Genomic DNA, 16,540 nt, shown 5'->3' on the forward strand with positions numbered 1-16,540 from the left:
GCTAGCTTGGAAATCATTCGGAACGAAAGGGGAAATTTGAAATGAAAAATATTGTGCGGAACTGTACGTATGTAGAATGAGAAAAATAGTACCACGGTTGGTGTGATATTAATTCCATTACTGTACTCATAAGAACATTTTTTAAATGTTATTTGTAACTGTCTTTGTAGGGTGGGACTCCAACGTGGTATTGATGACCCCAGAACCAAGAGCTTTCTTTACATTCTTAATCTTCTGCCAAGGTATTTGCTTCCCAGGTTTTTATACTGTATCTTATACTGTATTTACTCAGTAAATGTACTGTGTACTGGTCTTTGTATACATATGATGTGCACGTCGTCCTGAATCATCAGAATATGGACGCATACAGTTTGTTTACACGTGTGGGTTTAAGTGTATGCTGTATATCAGTATATATACTTTCTCCAAGTGGATGCAAATGTACAGTCTGTCTGTTCAGGATGTCACAATATTCACAATATCGGGTATTGAAAGTACCTCAATATATTCACGGTCGCGTCTCATGATAATATAATCAGTCATTGTGCTTAAAATGTAGTTTGGGGTTGGCTATGTGTGAAATTATGAACACATTATCATATTATTTCAAGTGTTATTTTCACATTAAACCGCTAGAGGGTACTCTTTGCCCGCATTTATAAATCTATGATTGGTCTGACGTAAGCGACATAGAAGGGGAAGTGCAGCATCTTCTACACTCCCGAGTTGGAGGAGTTGTTTAAAAGTGACCCCGAGGATGAAGATTTCATTGGATTTAGTGATTAGGAGTGACGCTAATGGTTTGGTAAACTGATTATCCTGTTCTTTATGCTTTCGTGATCTGAATAACTCTTTAATATGTTACGTGAACATACCAGGCACGTTCTCAGTTCGTTGTCATGTAACGTTAGCATGTCGTACACTTATTCAGTCTGTTGTTGACTATTTTATTTTTATTTTTATTTGCCTTTCAAGATGACATGTCTGTTCTTGGTATTGGATTTTCTCAAATAAATTTCCCCCCCACTTATACTCCAGTGCGACTTTCATGTGTTTTAAATTTATTTATTTTTATTCGTTATTATGCATTTTATTGCTTGTGTGACTCATGCTCAGGAGCGATTTATCGTCCGGAAAACTGTCATGTTGCAGTTCAGCATTCACACGCAGTTACTCCAGAAATTGCTTCATGTAGTTAATATTTGAACTTCTCACTTGTTAAAGTTACATTGTTGGGTTTTCTTGACTTCTGCTTCTCACAACTGCCTCTTTATTTTATGTGTATTTCATGGTTGTTCAAGGCTGAGTCAGCTTCCCCGCTATGTCCTGCTCGAGAATGTCAAAGGTTTTGAGACCTCCTCTGCCAGGTAATATTTTAACTATTCTTAACATTTGTGAAAATACTCATTGATTATTAATCTACTACAGGGATGGGCAACGTAAATGACTGAGGGGGCCACAATTTTTCATCAGTGCTTCTTTTGGGGCTGCCAAGGACTACTGACTTCATAATCGGATGTATGACAAAAATGGCATTGAAATTAGGCCCATTGGTCCCTCGTCCAGCATAAATGCTCCCTGGCCCATGCAAGACCATGACACCTGTGCCTGGTGGTGTGGTCAGGTGCCGTTGCGGGTCATCAAGCACGCAGACCACGCTGATGTAAATGGTTTCAAATGATCCGACATGACACTTGGGTGCCTCTCACGTCCCTTAAATGTGCCCGGGTTTGAGTGGCATTCATGATCCGGTTTCTCAGGGCATTGTTCGCAAGTACCGGATGTGGCCAAAGGACATCCACTTCTACATCTTTCTGTGACTCTTTGAGTCTCTCTGTATCTTTGTTGCAACATGCTGATCACACTGTGTTGACACTAAGCTCAATGGCCATTTTGATCTGAGAAGGTCCTGTTGGAAGCATCACAATGGCGAGGTACTGTTGATCTATTGTGAATTGTTCTTGGTCTCATGATGGCAAAATGTGAACAGCGTGATGAGGATGGCTGTTTAAACGCCAGCGCTAATTGAACCGGGACATTTATTGGTTGATTCAAGGACCAAACACCTGTTTGTGAATTTTGCTTTTTCGAGGGCAGCAACATGTGCAAAACGTATTGAAACATTTAACAGTTTGACATGTGCCGTCAAAAGCTTCGAGAAGCTCTCATTTAAGTTCACCTGTGATGTTTTGAATGCATTTTAAACTGGTCCTGAAATTTCACCGAAAGCCAAATTTCCCGAACTTTTTGTGAGGAGTGTATGTGCAGGGTTTGTGAAGATGATGACGAGTGGTGATCACGCTATTGACTTGCAGATTGCAGTCAGCAGACAGCTCATAACTCTTTTTTTTTTTGTTTGTTTTGTAGACTCGCATACCAAATCCTGATTAAAATGTTCTTGTGTACCCACCTCTTAGGCATTGTCAGCTCGGGGGTAGGCGTCAACACACCCGCGGCCCCAGTTAGGATAAACGGTACGGATAGATGGATGAATTTACCGTGTGATTTTTCTATTGCAGGCAGTCTTTAGTCGAAATGCTGACAACATGCGGATACACTTTCCAGGAGGTGATGGTCTCTCCCACGAGGGTAAGAAGCACATGGTAGGTTGTCTCTTAATGGCCTGCTTGTTTTGCCAACATTTTTCTGCTATATTCCGATATCCAGTTCGGCATCCCCAATTCAAGACTACGTTACTACCTGATGGCTAAGATTTCAACAGAATCGATTTCTTCAAAGTCAGAGGTGAGTGTAATATTCAGTGAAGTAGTATTTACTCTGCTCATTAACTGCATATCAGCGGTTCTTAATCTGGATTTGATCGACCCCGATGGGTTCAGTGAGTCAATCTTAGGCAATGGGTGGAGTTTAAAGCCTCGACGCACCAATCTGGCATCGGCCATCAGAAAGTCGGGATGCAGCGTCTGCTTGGTGCAGAACGCACCGTCGTTAAGTCGGAATCATTGGAGCGTCAAGGAAGTGAGTTCGGCGGGCTGTCGTGCTTGGCCGTTAGCTAGCGAATCAGTGCATCGGATGAAAGCGGAAGTGAGGAACGTCAACCGAGCTGCGAAAATGACATTTAATGTAGATGTCGTTGCAAGCATGTTGACCACATGGCAACCAGGACGGAAGAAAGTGAAGAGGAATTCATGAGTATGATTCAGAGATATATGAGTCTATCACAACCAAGTAAGCTGTGACGTCCTTTTTTTTTTGGGGTAACAAGCAAAAGCCTAGTTGCACGCAGTATTTAAAGCAAGACAGCAGAAAAATACATCCAATCTAAACATAATTGTAACCTGCCATACACCAGCCTCGAAAGACGAGTGAGAACAAATTTTAAGGGTGACACTATTCTAATCGGCGCGTTTTCATCAGTGGAATGGGAGTTCATCACCGAAAGGTCCTTTGATTGTACTGACGGAATGCCGAGCTCTGCTTCCTGGGATAAGGGGCTCTGTTCACGCAACCCTTTTCGTAAATATCTTAGTTTAGGTCTTGATGTGGAAATATTTATGAAACTTGTGCATCGTGATCAGAATGTCCGATGTGAGTTTGTAATCCAGTACTTTATCTTGACAGGATTCACAAATGTCGCTGCTCCCTGCTGAGATGGAGTCCCCTGTGGAGCCTTCACTTTCAAGCGCTCTACAGCCAGTTAGTTGCCAGACAAAAGAGGAAGAAATGAAAGATCATGTCTTTTATAAACTTGAGACAAGAACGGATGCTCAAAGAAAGATGAATCAGAATCAGGATATGTCAGTCAGTCAGATTGAAGACTTCCTTGAACCGCAGGAGAATATTGACTTGGATCAGTATCTTGTTCCATCTGAAGTATTGGTGCGGTATGCTCTAATCCTGGATATTGTCAAACCCAGTTGCCGGAGGTCGATCTGCTTCACCAAAGGGTAAGAACATTGATACTTTGTTGTATCGCTTTCTTTCGTTCTTGTGGGACTGAAAACGGATTAGATTCCACTTTGGTAACACAATAGACGTGGTTCACTTCTGATTCAGTTGGGGTCCTATTCTCCCTTTTGCGCCTAAGCAATTTTTTTTACGTGCCCACTTTACACACTTTCAATGGGAACCTGGAAATTTGTGCGCAACCACCAATGAGGCGTTTTTATGAGAGATGAATTCTATAGAGAGCCATTTGTAAAATATGTCCCACTTTAAATGTGAAATGAACTTGTGGAGTGGATCTGGAAATAATACATAAATCGGTGCCAATAATGAGTGCAGCGCTCATCGAACAGCCAACTTTGAGGGAGGTGTTTTGGCATTCTTTTTTTAATAATTCCACGAAAAGTAATTTAGGAAACTGTGCTCAGGACTGAAACCATGTTTGGAGTCGGTATATCAATAGAAAAGCGAGTGAGTGTGCGTGTGTCGTGCCACATACGATAAAATGATCACAAATTGTTCGAAATCTATAACTCATTGTCCCATTATGGTGACTAGTTGATGTGATCGGCACTTTCACACTCCAATCATCCATCAGCATGCAGAAATAGTCTTTGCAGATGGAAGGGGAGTCAGCCGAATTATTTTTCATTCATTAATATGTCTATTCAGCCATTGGTGTGATGTTGTAGGGACACAATACGGCGTATATGGGCCTCGTGTGAATGCCCGCCCTACCTTCCCCAAGTCAGCAATTACCAGTCCTTTATAGCCGTCGGCGCAGCTAAAATGACTCAAAATGTGCAATGTGATGTTTCACCTTGGCTCACTGAGACTGACTGCAGCCTCTGGCAAACACAAGACAATAGCCGTATTTTCCGGACTATAAATCGCAGGTTTTTTCAGTTTGGCCGGGGCTGCGACTCAGATTCTGGAGTGACTTCTGTGTGAAATTATTGACACATGATATCATTTCACGTTATGCTTACATTAAACCGCAAGAGGGCGCTCTAGGCCACTTTCCACATTGGCGCGAACTAATAAAACAACTGACGATGACTTTGACTTCAGCGACATCGAAGAGGAAGCGCCACATCTTCTACCTCAGGAGTTGTTTTAAAGTGACACAGATTTAGTGATTTGGAGTGAAACTGATGATTTGGTCAACTTGTTGGCATGTCCTTTTTGCTATAGTTATTTGAATAACTCGTAACATCTTGCGTGAACATACCAGGCACCTTCTTAGTTCGTTCTTTATGCGCCATGTAACGTTAGCATATCGTACACTTATTCCGCCTATTGTTCTCTATTTTTATTTTTATTTTACTTTCAAGATGACATTTCTGTTCTTGGTGTTGGTTTTTATCAAATACATTTCCCCCCAAAATGCAACTTATACTCCAGTGCCGCTTATATAAGTTGTTTTCTTCTATTTTGTGCATTTTATGGCTAGTGCGACGAATACTCAGGAGCGATTTACAGTCCGGAAAATTAGGTGTATTTTTGAGATAATGCGCGCTCAGTGAAATTTGACAGGGAACGGCCTTATTTATAGATTGCTCCACCCAGAATGCGTACATTGCCTGTCATCACACGCTATTACAGCACGTGGCTGAATGGACCATTCACGAGATGATACGTTCGGCATTCTACGTGCGGCAAATTTCTGTTGTGTGTGGGGATTAGATAGGATAAATGGATTAGAAAATGGATGCATGGATAGTTTGCCAACTCTCTCCAAGGATTTTCGAAGTGTAGTTGTGGCTTTTTATTGCATCCAAGGACACAACTTGTTCCGCAGTTTATGAATCTCGTTTTTTGTCCACATTATCCAGCCATTTAACATCTTGTGTGTGTGTGTGTGTGTGTGTGTGTGTGTGTGTGTGTGTGTGTGTGTGTGTGTGTGTGTGTGTGTGTTTATTGGAAGCTATGGGCGGTACGTGGAAGGAACTGGCTCAGTATTGCAAGGCTGCCTTGAAACAGAGGTATGTGTTTTTATTTATTCATTTTTTATTATTTCAAAAGAAAACAAAACATTGCAACTAGGGATCTTGCCATTAGGAACTGAGATGAGACATGTCAGCACAGTTCGAGGCCTGGTGTCACAAAATATTCAAAGGCCTGGGGTGCCTGCAGGCATCACAAATGATATATTGCGCACGCATGGGCATCTGTTGGCCACTGCGGCTCAAGGCAAGAATGATCATGGCTGCCCTCACAACCCTTTTCCAAGGAGTGTGAGGGTCGTCGCCACTGCGCGTACCGATCCCACACATCAAAATAACATTATAGAAGCAGGATGATTTTTTAAAATAATTGTAAAAAAAAACGTAAGAAAAACGTATTGGCCCGAATATAAGATGGTGTTTTTTGCATTGAAATAAGACTGAAAAAGTGGAGGTCGTCTTATATTCGGGTTCTAAACATTATACCCATTCACGACGATAGATGGTTCCAGATACCATTGAAGCGAATGCTGAACTTGACTCCCCAGGCCAAAGCGAACCCCTGTCACGAAGAATAAAAATAAAAATAGTGGGAGCACAAAGAAGAAAATAATAGAAGAGACACCAGAAAATTGAGAAACATTGCGACAATCTGGAGAAAAGTGGGTCGAAGATCGGCCACGTTAACCGGCAGCTGAGGAGAAGTTATGATGTAATTTAAATTTCAAAAACCGGAAGCCATTCATTTACGAATGTGATTGCACTTTGGTTTACATATTTAAATGTTCAGATATTAAGATTTGAATGAGGCAAAATAACATGCTTTTTCTCTCAAATATATTGTGATAATCATTTGTTTCAGATGTAGTGTAATTGTTTTCTGTATTAAAATTAAGTTGGTGTTCAAAAAGTCTTTTTTCAAACTTGAGTCTTGAAAAAGAGGGGGTCGTCTTATAATCAGGGCCGTCTTATATTCGGGCCAATACTGTACTGTTCATGTGTCCGAAATAAATCGGAATTTCTTTTGAATACTTTCCGTGAACAGAATCATTCAGGGTGGAGCTTATCGACATTGCAGTTTTTACAAATTCAGCACCCGAGGCCAGTTCACCACAAGGGCTCAGTTGATAGCAGTTGTTCACTGACATTCCGACTTCGCTCGTACTAAACGTGTGTGACATCATGCTTGTTGTGATCGTGCGATTACAATTTCAACAACCCGTTGACATCGATGATGCCTGCACTTTAACTTACGAGCCCCTATGAGCTTACCGGTATTTGAGGCTCATTCTCTCCTTTCAGATGTCAGATGATTCGAAATGTTTATGAAATAACATGTTTTTCCTTATTTATGAATGGACGATGTGGTACCAAATTTTTACAGTGTGTATTGAAACATAATTAATTCCGGTGGTACCTCTACTTACGAAATTAATTGGTTCTGGAAGAAATTTCTTCACTAGAAAATTTTGAACGTAGAGACGCGTTTTCCATGTAAATCCGTTCCAACGCCCCCAAAATTCAGACATAAATGTTTTCTAAAGCATAAAAATGCATCAAAATATGTAACAAATACATGTTACAATTAGATTATTGCACATTAAATGAGTTGTGCATAATGTAAAAAACAAAGAATAAAGAATAAAAATGACAGTAATTTAACTTTTAATTGCGTCTTCATCGTTTTTTGCCCTCTTTAGTTCATGTTTTCTCTCAAAAGTGGTTTTTGCCTGGCGTTTTGTAAAGAGCTGTTTCCTTTTGTTGGCTTTTTACTATCCTTCGAAAATGTCCAAGGCAAACGTGAGCGATCGCCCTACTGTTGAACACTTTTTCTGGGTGATTCACATTTCCGTAAAACTATAAGAATGCCTCATTACCCGAGGGGCGAAAAGGGTGTTTCGTAACTTGAAAATTTCATATGAAGAAACATTTGTAAGTAGAGGTATCACTGTATGCTTAAAATGAAAGTTCAAACTTTGGTCTGATTTTATTTGTGTTAGTTTGTGTGAACGAATGCTTAATATTTAACTTTTTTTTTTTAATGCTTTGCAGATTGAGAGTGTTTTTAAAAATCTGGACCAATTTTCCGAAGAAGAAAAACTTCAACAACTGCAGAGACTAAAGCTTCGTTATTTTACCCCCAGAGAAGTAGCGAACATCATGGGCTTCCCAAAAAGCTTTTGTAAGTATGATAACCATCAGCAGTTGAAGTTGAACAGGGTTTTTTTTTTTTTTTTTTTTTGAAAGACTGCCATAGTTTCATAAAGTACACTGTGTACACTGTACATATCATAAATGGGAAATGGAAGTATTCGTCAATGTATTTAATCTGCCGGATGTTCAATTTATTAGTTCTCTGGTGATACAATTATCCAAAAGTTTTAGGCTTTTCAAAGTATTGTACTTGCTTACCCTCAAGGCTGTCGGCACACAAAATATCAGTGCCGCTCCAAATCACTAAATCCAATGAAATCTTCATCGTCTGTGTCACTTTTCAACAACTCCGTGAACTCCAGAGGTTGAAGATGCCGAGCTTCCTCTTCTAAATCGCTTAAGTCAGACTCGTTCTCGACTCATGAACACAGTCTTAGAGCGCCCTCCTGCGGTGTAATGTGAAAACAACACCTGAAATGATATAATACTGTCATGTGTTCATAATTTCACAAAGTCACTCCAGAGTAGAAGTCGGACCCCGGGCCAAAGTATGAAAAAAAAAACTATGCCTTATGGACAGAAGAAAACCGAGGAACCACTGCAATATTGTCTTCCAAAATGACCATGAATGGCAAAGAAAAAGTGGATTTCATCTGTTTAGCTGTAAATATCAGCTCAAATTGTTCACTGTATATGATGTATTTAGAATAGCTCAATGACAGCGCAGCGTGAAAAAGCTAAAGTTGCTTGTCTCCCCTCAAACTCCTCCCCGGCGTCCCTGACTCCTCCTACTGTACACACAGCGTGAGCAACTATTTGTATATGGAGAGTTGAGTGCTACATGTTGAAATAATTCATGTGCCTTTTTTTATTCTCTTTTCTTTTTAGCCTTTCCAGAGCAAATCCACACCAAGCAGCGATACAGACTTCTCGGAAACAGCCTCAATGTTGTCGTGGTGGCAAGACTGCTACAGCAGCTGATCTCCAAGTGTTGATTAATGGAGGCCCAAAAAGTTGCCATTACTGATATTTCATTTGCTGCTCCCAATTTGTATTCTTTTAATGTGGGTTAATGTCACAGTTGTTTATAATTAATTACTGTACATTTACAGTGAAAAAAAAAACAACCTTGCATGACACATTGCTCTGTGGTCATGTTAAAGGACAGCTTTTGTTCTCAACTTGTGACTTTTTGAATTATCGATCTATCCATCCATTTTCTGGTTTTATCCTCAAAAGGAAAGCTGTCTTCGGTTAGTAGGCGGGGTACACCATAAACTGGTTGCCAGCCAATCGCAGGGACGCGCTCATACTCACACCAAGGGACAATTGAAAGTGTTCCATTAACTTGTTCATGCATGTTTTGAAATGTGGGAGGAAACCAGAGAAAATCCGAACATGCAAACTCCACACAGAAGCCTGGACCCGGAATCGAACCTGACACCTCTGCACTGTGAGGCTGACGCGCTAACCAGTCAACGACTGGGCCGCAACGTACAAATCACAAAATTAAAATAGCAAAAAACTGTAAAAATAAATGGTGACAATCGCGGTGTTCTCGAGTGCTGTGTGTGTGTGTGTGTGTGTGCGTGTGTGTGTGTGTGTGTGTGTGTGTGGGTGTGTATAGGTGTGTGTGTGTGTGTGTGTGTGTGTGTGTGTGCATGGACTTTGTTGAGGGCAGTGGTCTGGGCACAAAATGTTTTTGTACTGGCGCCTATCACAATGATGCGTCTGGTCTTTGAACAAATGTGTTTTTATTCAACAGTTTTGTGCCATCCCTTGAATGGCAGGAGAGCCCTTTATGCTAGGAAAAACACAGCATGTGGTTATTTTGTTGTTTGATTCCAACCTTTTGTTGTATGACGATACGTGTTGTAAAGTGTCCAATTAAAAACAAAACAGACATGTACGCACATTTTAACCACATTCAAAATGCCATTTTTTTGCCTTTTGTCAGGTTTAAAAGTATGCAGTCAACCTCTGGTAGTGCTGCTGAATAGTGGCGGGCTCCCCGCCACCATTTAAATGGCACTCCCCCCACACACACACAAACCACACACACACACACACACACACTCTCTCTCTCTCTCTCTCTCTCTCTCTCTCTCTCTCTCTCTCTCTCTCTCTCACTCCCTCCATCCCTCCTCTCTGTATCGTCGTCGTCGTCTCCTGGGTGGGATCTCTGATGGGACTTGATGTCTTTGGTCTTGCCTGTGGAGGGCAGCATTACGCTTTGTCCCCCCATTGGGAGTGCCAAAACAGTATTGGAAGAAGAGCGATTGTGGAACGCCATATCCTTTTTTGGTATGGTGAGTTTGGACCTCAAGAAAGGCGTAGCAAGTGATTGAAGCGATTAAAAAATTGTTTCAAGTCCATATTTATCAACGGTAAGTTTTTTATTTCTTATACATTGTGTTACCTTGGTTGTATTTGCTTGTCGTTCTTTTTTCCCCGAGGGTGAGTCACAGCGAGTGTTAAACAGTCTTCCTCTTTTTCATCATCAGAAATGTCCAAGTCATTGAAGAAAATAGTGGATGAGAGTCGGGAGAAGAACCTTCCAGACGTCGAAATGTGTGACAGAGGCATTTCGAACATGCTGGATATTCCCGGACTCTGTAAGAATGCACGAGTTTACTTTGCAAGCTCGTCGTAAAGTAAAAGAACCCAGAGGAAAATACTGTACTGTGTCTCTGTACCGATTACGCCCCTGAAATTTAGGCAGAAAAAAATTACGAGGCTGGAACGAAAAGGTTTTAAATCAGTAAAGATATTTTTTTCCCTAATAAGTACTTTTAATATTATAAGCGTTGCTCGAATATGTACAGTTTAAACTTCCCTAATAAGTACTTTTCATATTATTATAAGCGTTGCTCGAATATGTACAGTTTAAACACTGAAATAGTGCTACAATATTTGTCAAGAATAATAAACAGTACTTTAGTCATTAAATTAAATATATTGTACCTCATAGATTATTGATATACTGTAAGTGTATACATATATATATACATAAAAATATAGATAGATACAGTATACACACACACAAAATATGTTAATTTTGATGAAAGAAATCACATTATTATGAATTGAGTTCCAAACATCAACAATTATGTAAAATAATACATTTTTTGGATAAGAGCAAATCGTTCAGTTAATTAACTAATGAATAAATATATGATAGATTATAAGCGACCCGGTGGTCCAATGGTTAACAAGTCGATATCACAGTGCAGAGATGCAGGGTTTAGTTTTACGGCACACTCTAAATTGTCCCTGAGTGTGAGTGCGGATGGTTGTACGTCTTTGTGCGCCCTGCAATTGGCTGGCGACCAGTTCAGGGTGTACCCCGCATACTGCCCGAAGACAGTTAGCATAGGCTCCAGCATACCCGCCCCCCCAACGCTTGTGAGGATAAAGCGGTTCAGAAAATGGATGGTTATAACGCATACAATATCTGTTGTGACAGTCTTTTATTTACTTCCTTTCCGCCTTCCTTCCTGAACAATTTATCTTAATTTTCTAATTCTGTCCGGCACATTGCAGCAAGACTGCACACAGGACTTATTATTATTTCTTTTCAACTGTAAATATTTTAAATATTAATGCTTCAAAGAATAAGTCACTCAAACAATTATTGACTAACCACTGACCTTTCAGCAATGCATATTGCACACATATATGCACGCACACATTTTTAAATAAATACTGGACACAAGCATGTTTCCGGTAACACACAATGGCGAAACACTTGTTGACATGGTAGCACTTCCCACCAGTGCAGAATGATAGTAAAGCAAATTGGGATTTCAAGTAAAAGTTTTGAAATTGCTTGTATGCAATAATGTAATACTGTATACTGTCAACACTGTAATGTTTTGACCACTTCTCGATGATGTCATTTCACTTCCATCATTGACAAATGAGCTATCAGCGACCATGGCAAAGTTGTAACTACAAATTTCCAGTTGATGCTGTTTTACATGGACTGAAAATAAAATTATATGAGCATAAGTGCTTTTGATAATGGATGGATGAATTCGGTAAACCTTGCCGAATGAAAGGATGATTGATTTTGAGTCTTCTCATTCACGCAATGCATGTTTTGAGTAATTTCAGTACTGCACCGTATGAATAAAGTGTTGATGTGTTCCTTTCGTATTACGTTGTATTGAACCATCAAATCATTTTTATTTTCTTTGTGTGACCTGGTGCATTTGAGATAAAACATCCATGTTAAAATATCAGTAAACCGCGCATGTAGCAAACACATCAGATAAAAGTATGCCAGAGAGAGGCAGGCAAACAATCAAAGAGTCAACAGCGTGACGAGACACAATGGGAAGGTGCTGGGCGGGGCTGCGAAGATGCGCAACCAAACAGCTGACGGGATAAATCCACTTGTGCTGCCAGTGATCGACGTCGCGCCGGGAACCAATCATGTGTACAGTCACGTACATAACCTCTGAGTCATTCGGCATTTCTTTCTGAATATTTCCTTGGAAAAAAACGCAATGTAGTGAATGCAGTTAAATGTGATATAGCGAGGGATCACTCCACTCTACTTAATATTTCTGTTTCGTTCATGTTCAGGGCCATGATGGCTGTTGCTAATCATGGCGTGTGCGCGTGCAGTAACGGTCGATCGCGGAAGGTTGGTTGGCTTGAAAAGTCGATCTTCGGTCAAAAAAAGTTGGGCACGCCGCTTTCAAGTTTTTCCTCAAAACTAAGGATTTTCAACCTGCCAAAATGGAATTGCTGTGACTTTGTCAAATTTTGAGGTACTTCCCGTGCATTGTGCATCATTTTGATTCATTTTATATTCCTTTTCTTTTTAGTCACTTTGTCCAACATCACTCAACTGGTCCTGAGTCACAACAAGCTGACAGGTAAGCCATGTAAAAAATATTTTATTTGTTTAATGCAGTGTAAATGTATTTTTTAATGCCATGGTACGTTTTACCAATGCTGAGTGTTTTTTTTTTTTTTTAATTCTATCTTTTTCTTGCTTACTGGATATACCAGAAAATCCCTTGTATAATATGCACCTCATCGCGTCGGAGCCAAGGGAATTTGATTTGAGCCTTTGTGTCCCAATTAAATATAGTGGGACCTCTACTTATGAATGTCTCTTCATGTGAAATTTTCAATTTACGAAATATTTCCTCTAGTTACGAAAGAAATTTCAAGATACGGAAGGTAAAAATACAGTATCGGCTGCTGCTCACAGCTCCAAGTTTCCTGAACGCAACATACGTATAGCTGCTCTGCCATTGGCTATTCCCGAGCATCTTCCTGGCAGCCCATTGGCTAAGAGGGACCTCGACCGAATGTGTCTATGTGTGTAGATAGATTAAATAGATAGATATGTGTCAGCATTTTATGACTGGTGCGACTTATGCTCAGGCGTGACTTATAGTCTGGAAAATACGGTATTATGGGTATGTAATTTATGTCATTTATTTGGGGCGTCATGGCTCAGTGGTAGAGTGATCGACTCCCATCCCAGAGGTTGGGGCTTCAATCCCCTCCCGTGTCAAAGTGTCTTTGAGCAAGATACCACCAGTTGCCCCTGATGCTGGGTCATCAGTAAGTCAATGAGGAAAACTGTGTAAAGCGCTATGTAAGTGACAGCCCATGGACGCAAATTTTATTTGTGTTCGTGCTCTGTCCACTCAAAATAATGTATTGTACCACATTCAAAATATTGAGATTTATGATATGATATTTATAATTGACTTTCTCCTTGAACAGGTTTTAGAATGAAGGACATGTCTGTGACCTAGAATGTTCATTTGCCTTTCTCATATTTTGTAGTGGTGCCTCCGAACATCTCAGAGCTGAAAAATTTGGAGGTTCTCAACATGTTCAACAACCAAATTGAAGAGCTACCAACTCAAATTAGCAGTCTTCAGAAATTGAAACACCTTAACCTCGGGTACGTTACACATGCATGTTTCTTACAATAGTTCCTCTTTTTATTGAATATGTCCCTGCCTCATTTGCACCAGATTCCTAATTATTTAAAAAAATGGTTATGTCATTTTATGTGACGACGTTCTCATCATCATGTGGTTGATGCAATAATTTAATTAAAGTGAATTCTGATTCCATTATTCTGGAGTCATGATTAGTTCATGTCATTTAAGAGTTTGCAGATTAAAAAAAAAAATCCAACGACATGCTAACAGTGTCCTGTGGTCATGTTCTTGACAAAAGGTTAAAAATATGGAAATTCAGACAAATCGTTCTGAAAGGAAATTCCAGTAGGTTGGCGACTCTGGAAAGATGTCTTGAATGCACCCATTCAAGTGAATGGACCCAGTGAGGTACATGCAAAAATTTTCACCACAAACTTCAGCAGTTCATCCACAGGTCCCATAAAATCCACATAATACACAACTGTCAATCAACCTTAAACATATTTTTTTTCTCTGTACCCATGTATACTACGGTACCCTGATTTTCTGGTAAGTTTTTGTTTTATGGTGCTTTATAAACACAGTTGAGTTGAGTTGAAATAATATGAACATCTAATTATCAATGCCGAAACCTCAAAGAAACGCAACTCATCACACTGTGGAGCGCATTGGATGATGGGGCTCGAGGAAAAAAGACTGCCATAGTCATGTGCCAGTGCAACCTGTTGATTCCCTGCGCTAGGAGGAGAGGCTTGCCTTGTTGGTGCCTCACCTGTTCTTTTTTCCTGTGTTCAAACAGGAAAATGTGAATAAAATTTAGCAAAGTCAGTGTCAGTACTGTCTGTTGATGCTTCTTTGTATGTGTAGTTTAAAAAAAAAAAAAAAAATGTTTGAATTTTGTGCACAGAATGAACCGCCTTTACAACTTACCCAGAGGGTTTGGTTCTTTGCCAGCACTTGAAGTTTTGGACCTCACCTATAATAACCTGAGTCAAAATTCGCTGCCTGGAAACTTCTTCTATCTCAGTGAGTGAATACACACGCAAACACAAACATATGTCACGAGGAGACACCGTATTTTTTTGGGGTGTAATGATATGTTTTTTGACCAATACAATATGTATCCATGTAAGGCCCAACATTTCAACACAAAGGGATATATTGCAATTTTTTTTTTTTTTTTTTTTACCGCCAACATCGTGCCTCCTGAAGGTTAGGGATGGTGTTCTTCTTTGGGTGATGACCAGGATTGTGTTTGTCAAGCATAACTTTTGGAATGATGTTCAAAACGTTCAACTTTGATTTCATCAGACCTTAACATATCCTCCACATTTATTTTTGAGATTGACTTTCATCTGAAAAGTTCTGTAAAAATGTACCTAAACTACATTGTAACTGGCTCAACAGTTGAAGCAGAGTTCGCGTGTCAAAAAAAAAAGAAGATAAGAAAAATGTCACCACAATCAATTAAACAAATAGTACAAAGTAAAACATAATTATCTAATGAGGATTTATACGATGTGGGGCAAAAAAGGCACACTCGTGCAAACATGTAAAAGTGACCGAATGGTTATTCCGAGTAGTTATAGTTTACATTGGTTAGTTTGGAGCTAGCTAGCTAGCTCGCAAGCTAATGAATAAACAAAGAGCACATAAAGTTAAATGTAGCGAAAACGAACTCGTTTGGATTTGTTTTAAATACACAATCGCCATCAAAAAAATCGCAGTACAGTACCTGCTTCACAAAGCAGGGACAAAATGCACCCTTGCAGCACAAATACAAAGACCCACAGATAGCAGCGCTCCATTTTCCTCGATCTGAAAGCTTTGTCTGAGTTTGGAAGAGGCGTGTGTTCATCTGGCATCGACTACTTCTGTCTGAGAGCACGGATTACGGTAATGTCCACCACAAATCCTTACCTACCGTAATGCTGAATCGAAAGGGCTCAAACGGGTTTGATAGGAAATGTGTCCACTTATTTGGATTCAATTTAGCTCAATTGAGTTTTTTTGAAAAATATATTTTTCTTTGTTTGACCCAAAATGTTGTTTTGTTTTCAGAGTAAGAAACAACTCAACTCAACTGTATTTATAGAGCACTTTACAATACCTACTGTACTATAAATATACATTATATATAGTAGATGCAGTAGACAGACAGACAGAATAATCATCACGAATGTCTGTCTTGTATATGGGTGAGGAGGAGGAGAGAAATGCCTCCTGTGAGATTTAACTAGGTGATGGAGAGAGGAGAGTAAGCCCAGGTCGATAGAGAATGTAGAGAGCGATAGCTGAGAGGAGCACAAACTGGGGCCATCGTGATACACTTTGTGCAAGCTTTTTGAATACCGTTGCTAAAACTTAAATGTTTGATACCTGCTAATTACTTTTCCCTCTCTCATCGCCGGACAACAGTGCTGGAAATGCGCCTGTCTCTGCTTTGTACCCTCGGCATTTATTTCATTGTGCTTTGTGCTGCAGAGGAAGGTCTGGAATTCCCCAACTTTGATGGCAGGGACCGAGTGCTGGATATCAACGAGCGCAGCTACAAGAAAGCCCTGAGGAAATTCGACCTGCTATGTCTGTTCTACCATGAGCCCGTACCTGCCACAA

General features: G+C 40.0%; 2 protein-coding genes across 2 annotated transcripts in view; both read left to right on the forward strand.

The window, feature by feature from the left end:
- The window catches only part of trdmt1 (tRNA aspartic acid methyltransferase 1), an 11,106-nt gene extending 1,933 nt beyond the window's left edge, over window positions 1-9,173 (forward strand). The window contains exons 4-11 of the mRNA XM_019876089.1: window positions 162-242; window positions 1,302-1,367; window positions 2,520-2,589; window positions 2,668-2,745; window positions 3,583-3,908; window positions 5,834-5,891; window positions 7,905-8,034; window positions 8,895-9,173. Coding sequence (XP_019731648.1) covers window positions 162-242; window positions 1,302-1,367; window positions 2,520-2,589; window positions 2,668-2,745; window positions 3,583-3,908; window positions 5,834-5,891; window positions 7,905-8,034; window positions 8,895-9,001 — 916 coding nt within the window. The 3' untranslated portion in view covers window positions 9,002-9,173. The remainder of the gene's footprint in view (window positions 1-161; window positions 243-1,301; window positions 1,368-2,519; window positions 2,590-2,667; window positions 2,746-3,582; window positions 3,909-5,833; window positions 5,892-7,904; window positions 8,035-8,894) is intronic.
- A 1,086-nt stretch (window positions 9,174-10,259) lies between these two features.
- LOC109519507 (ras suppressor protein 1-like) overlaps window positions 10,260-16,540 on the forward strand; it is an 8,913-nt gene continuing 2,632 nt past the window's right edge. Inside the window, exons 1-5 of the mRNA XM_019876078.1 lie at window positions 10,260-10,393; window positions 10,511-10,621; window positions 12,842-12,892; window positions 13,821-13,941; window positions 14,832-14,950. Coding sequence (XP_019731637.1) covers window positions 10,513-10,621; window positions 12,842-12,892; window positions 13,821-13,941; window positions 14,832-14,950 — 400 coding nt within the window. The 5' untranslated portion in view covers window positions 10,260-10,393; window positions 10,511-10,512. The remainder of the gene's footprint in view (window positions 10,394-10,510; window positions 10,622-12,841; window positions 12,893-13,820; window positions 13,942-14,831; window positions 14,951-16,540) is intronic.

Source organism: Hippocampus comes, unplaced genomic scaffold, assembly GCF_001891065.2.
Source record: "Hippocampus comes isolate QL1 unplaced genomic scaffold, H_comes_QL1_v1.1 scaffold60, whole genome shotgun sequence".
Classification (NCBI taxonomy): domain Eukaryota; kingdom Metazoa; phylum Chordata; class Actinopteri; order Syngnathiformes; family Syngnathidae; genus Hippocampus; species Hippocampus comes.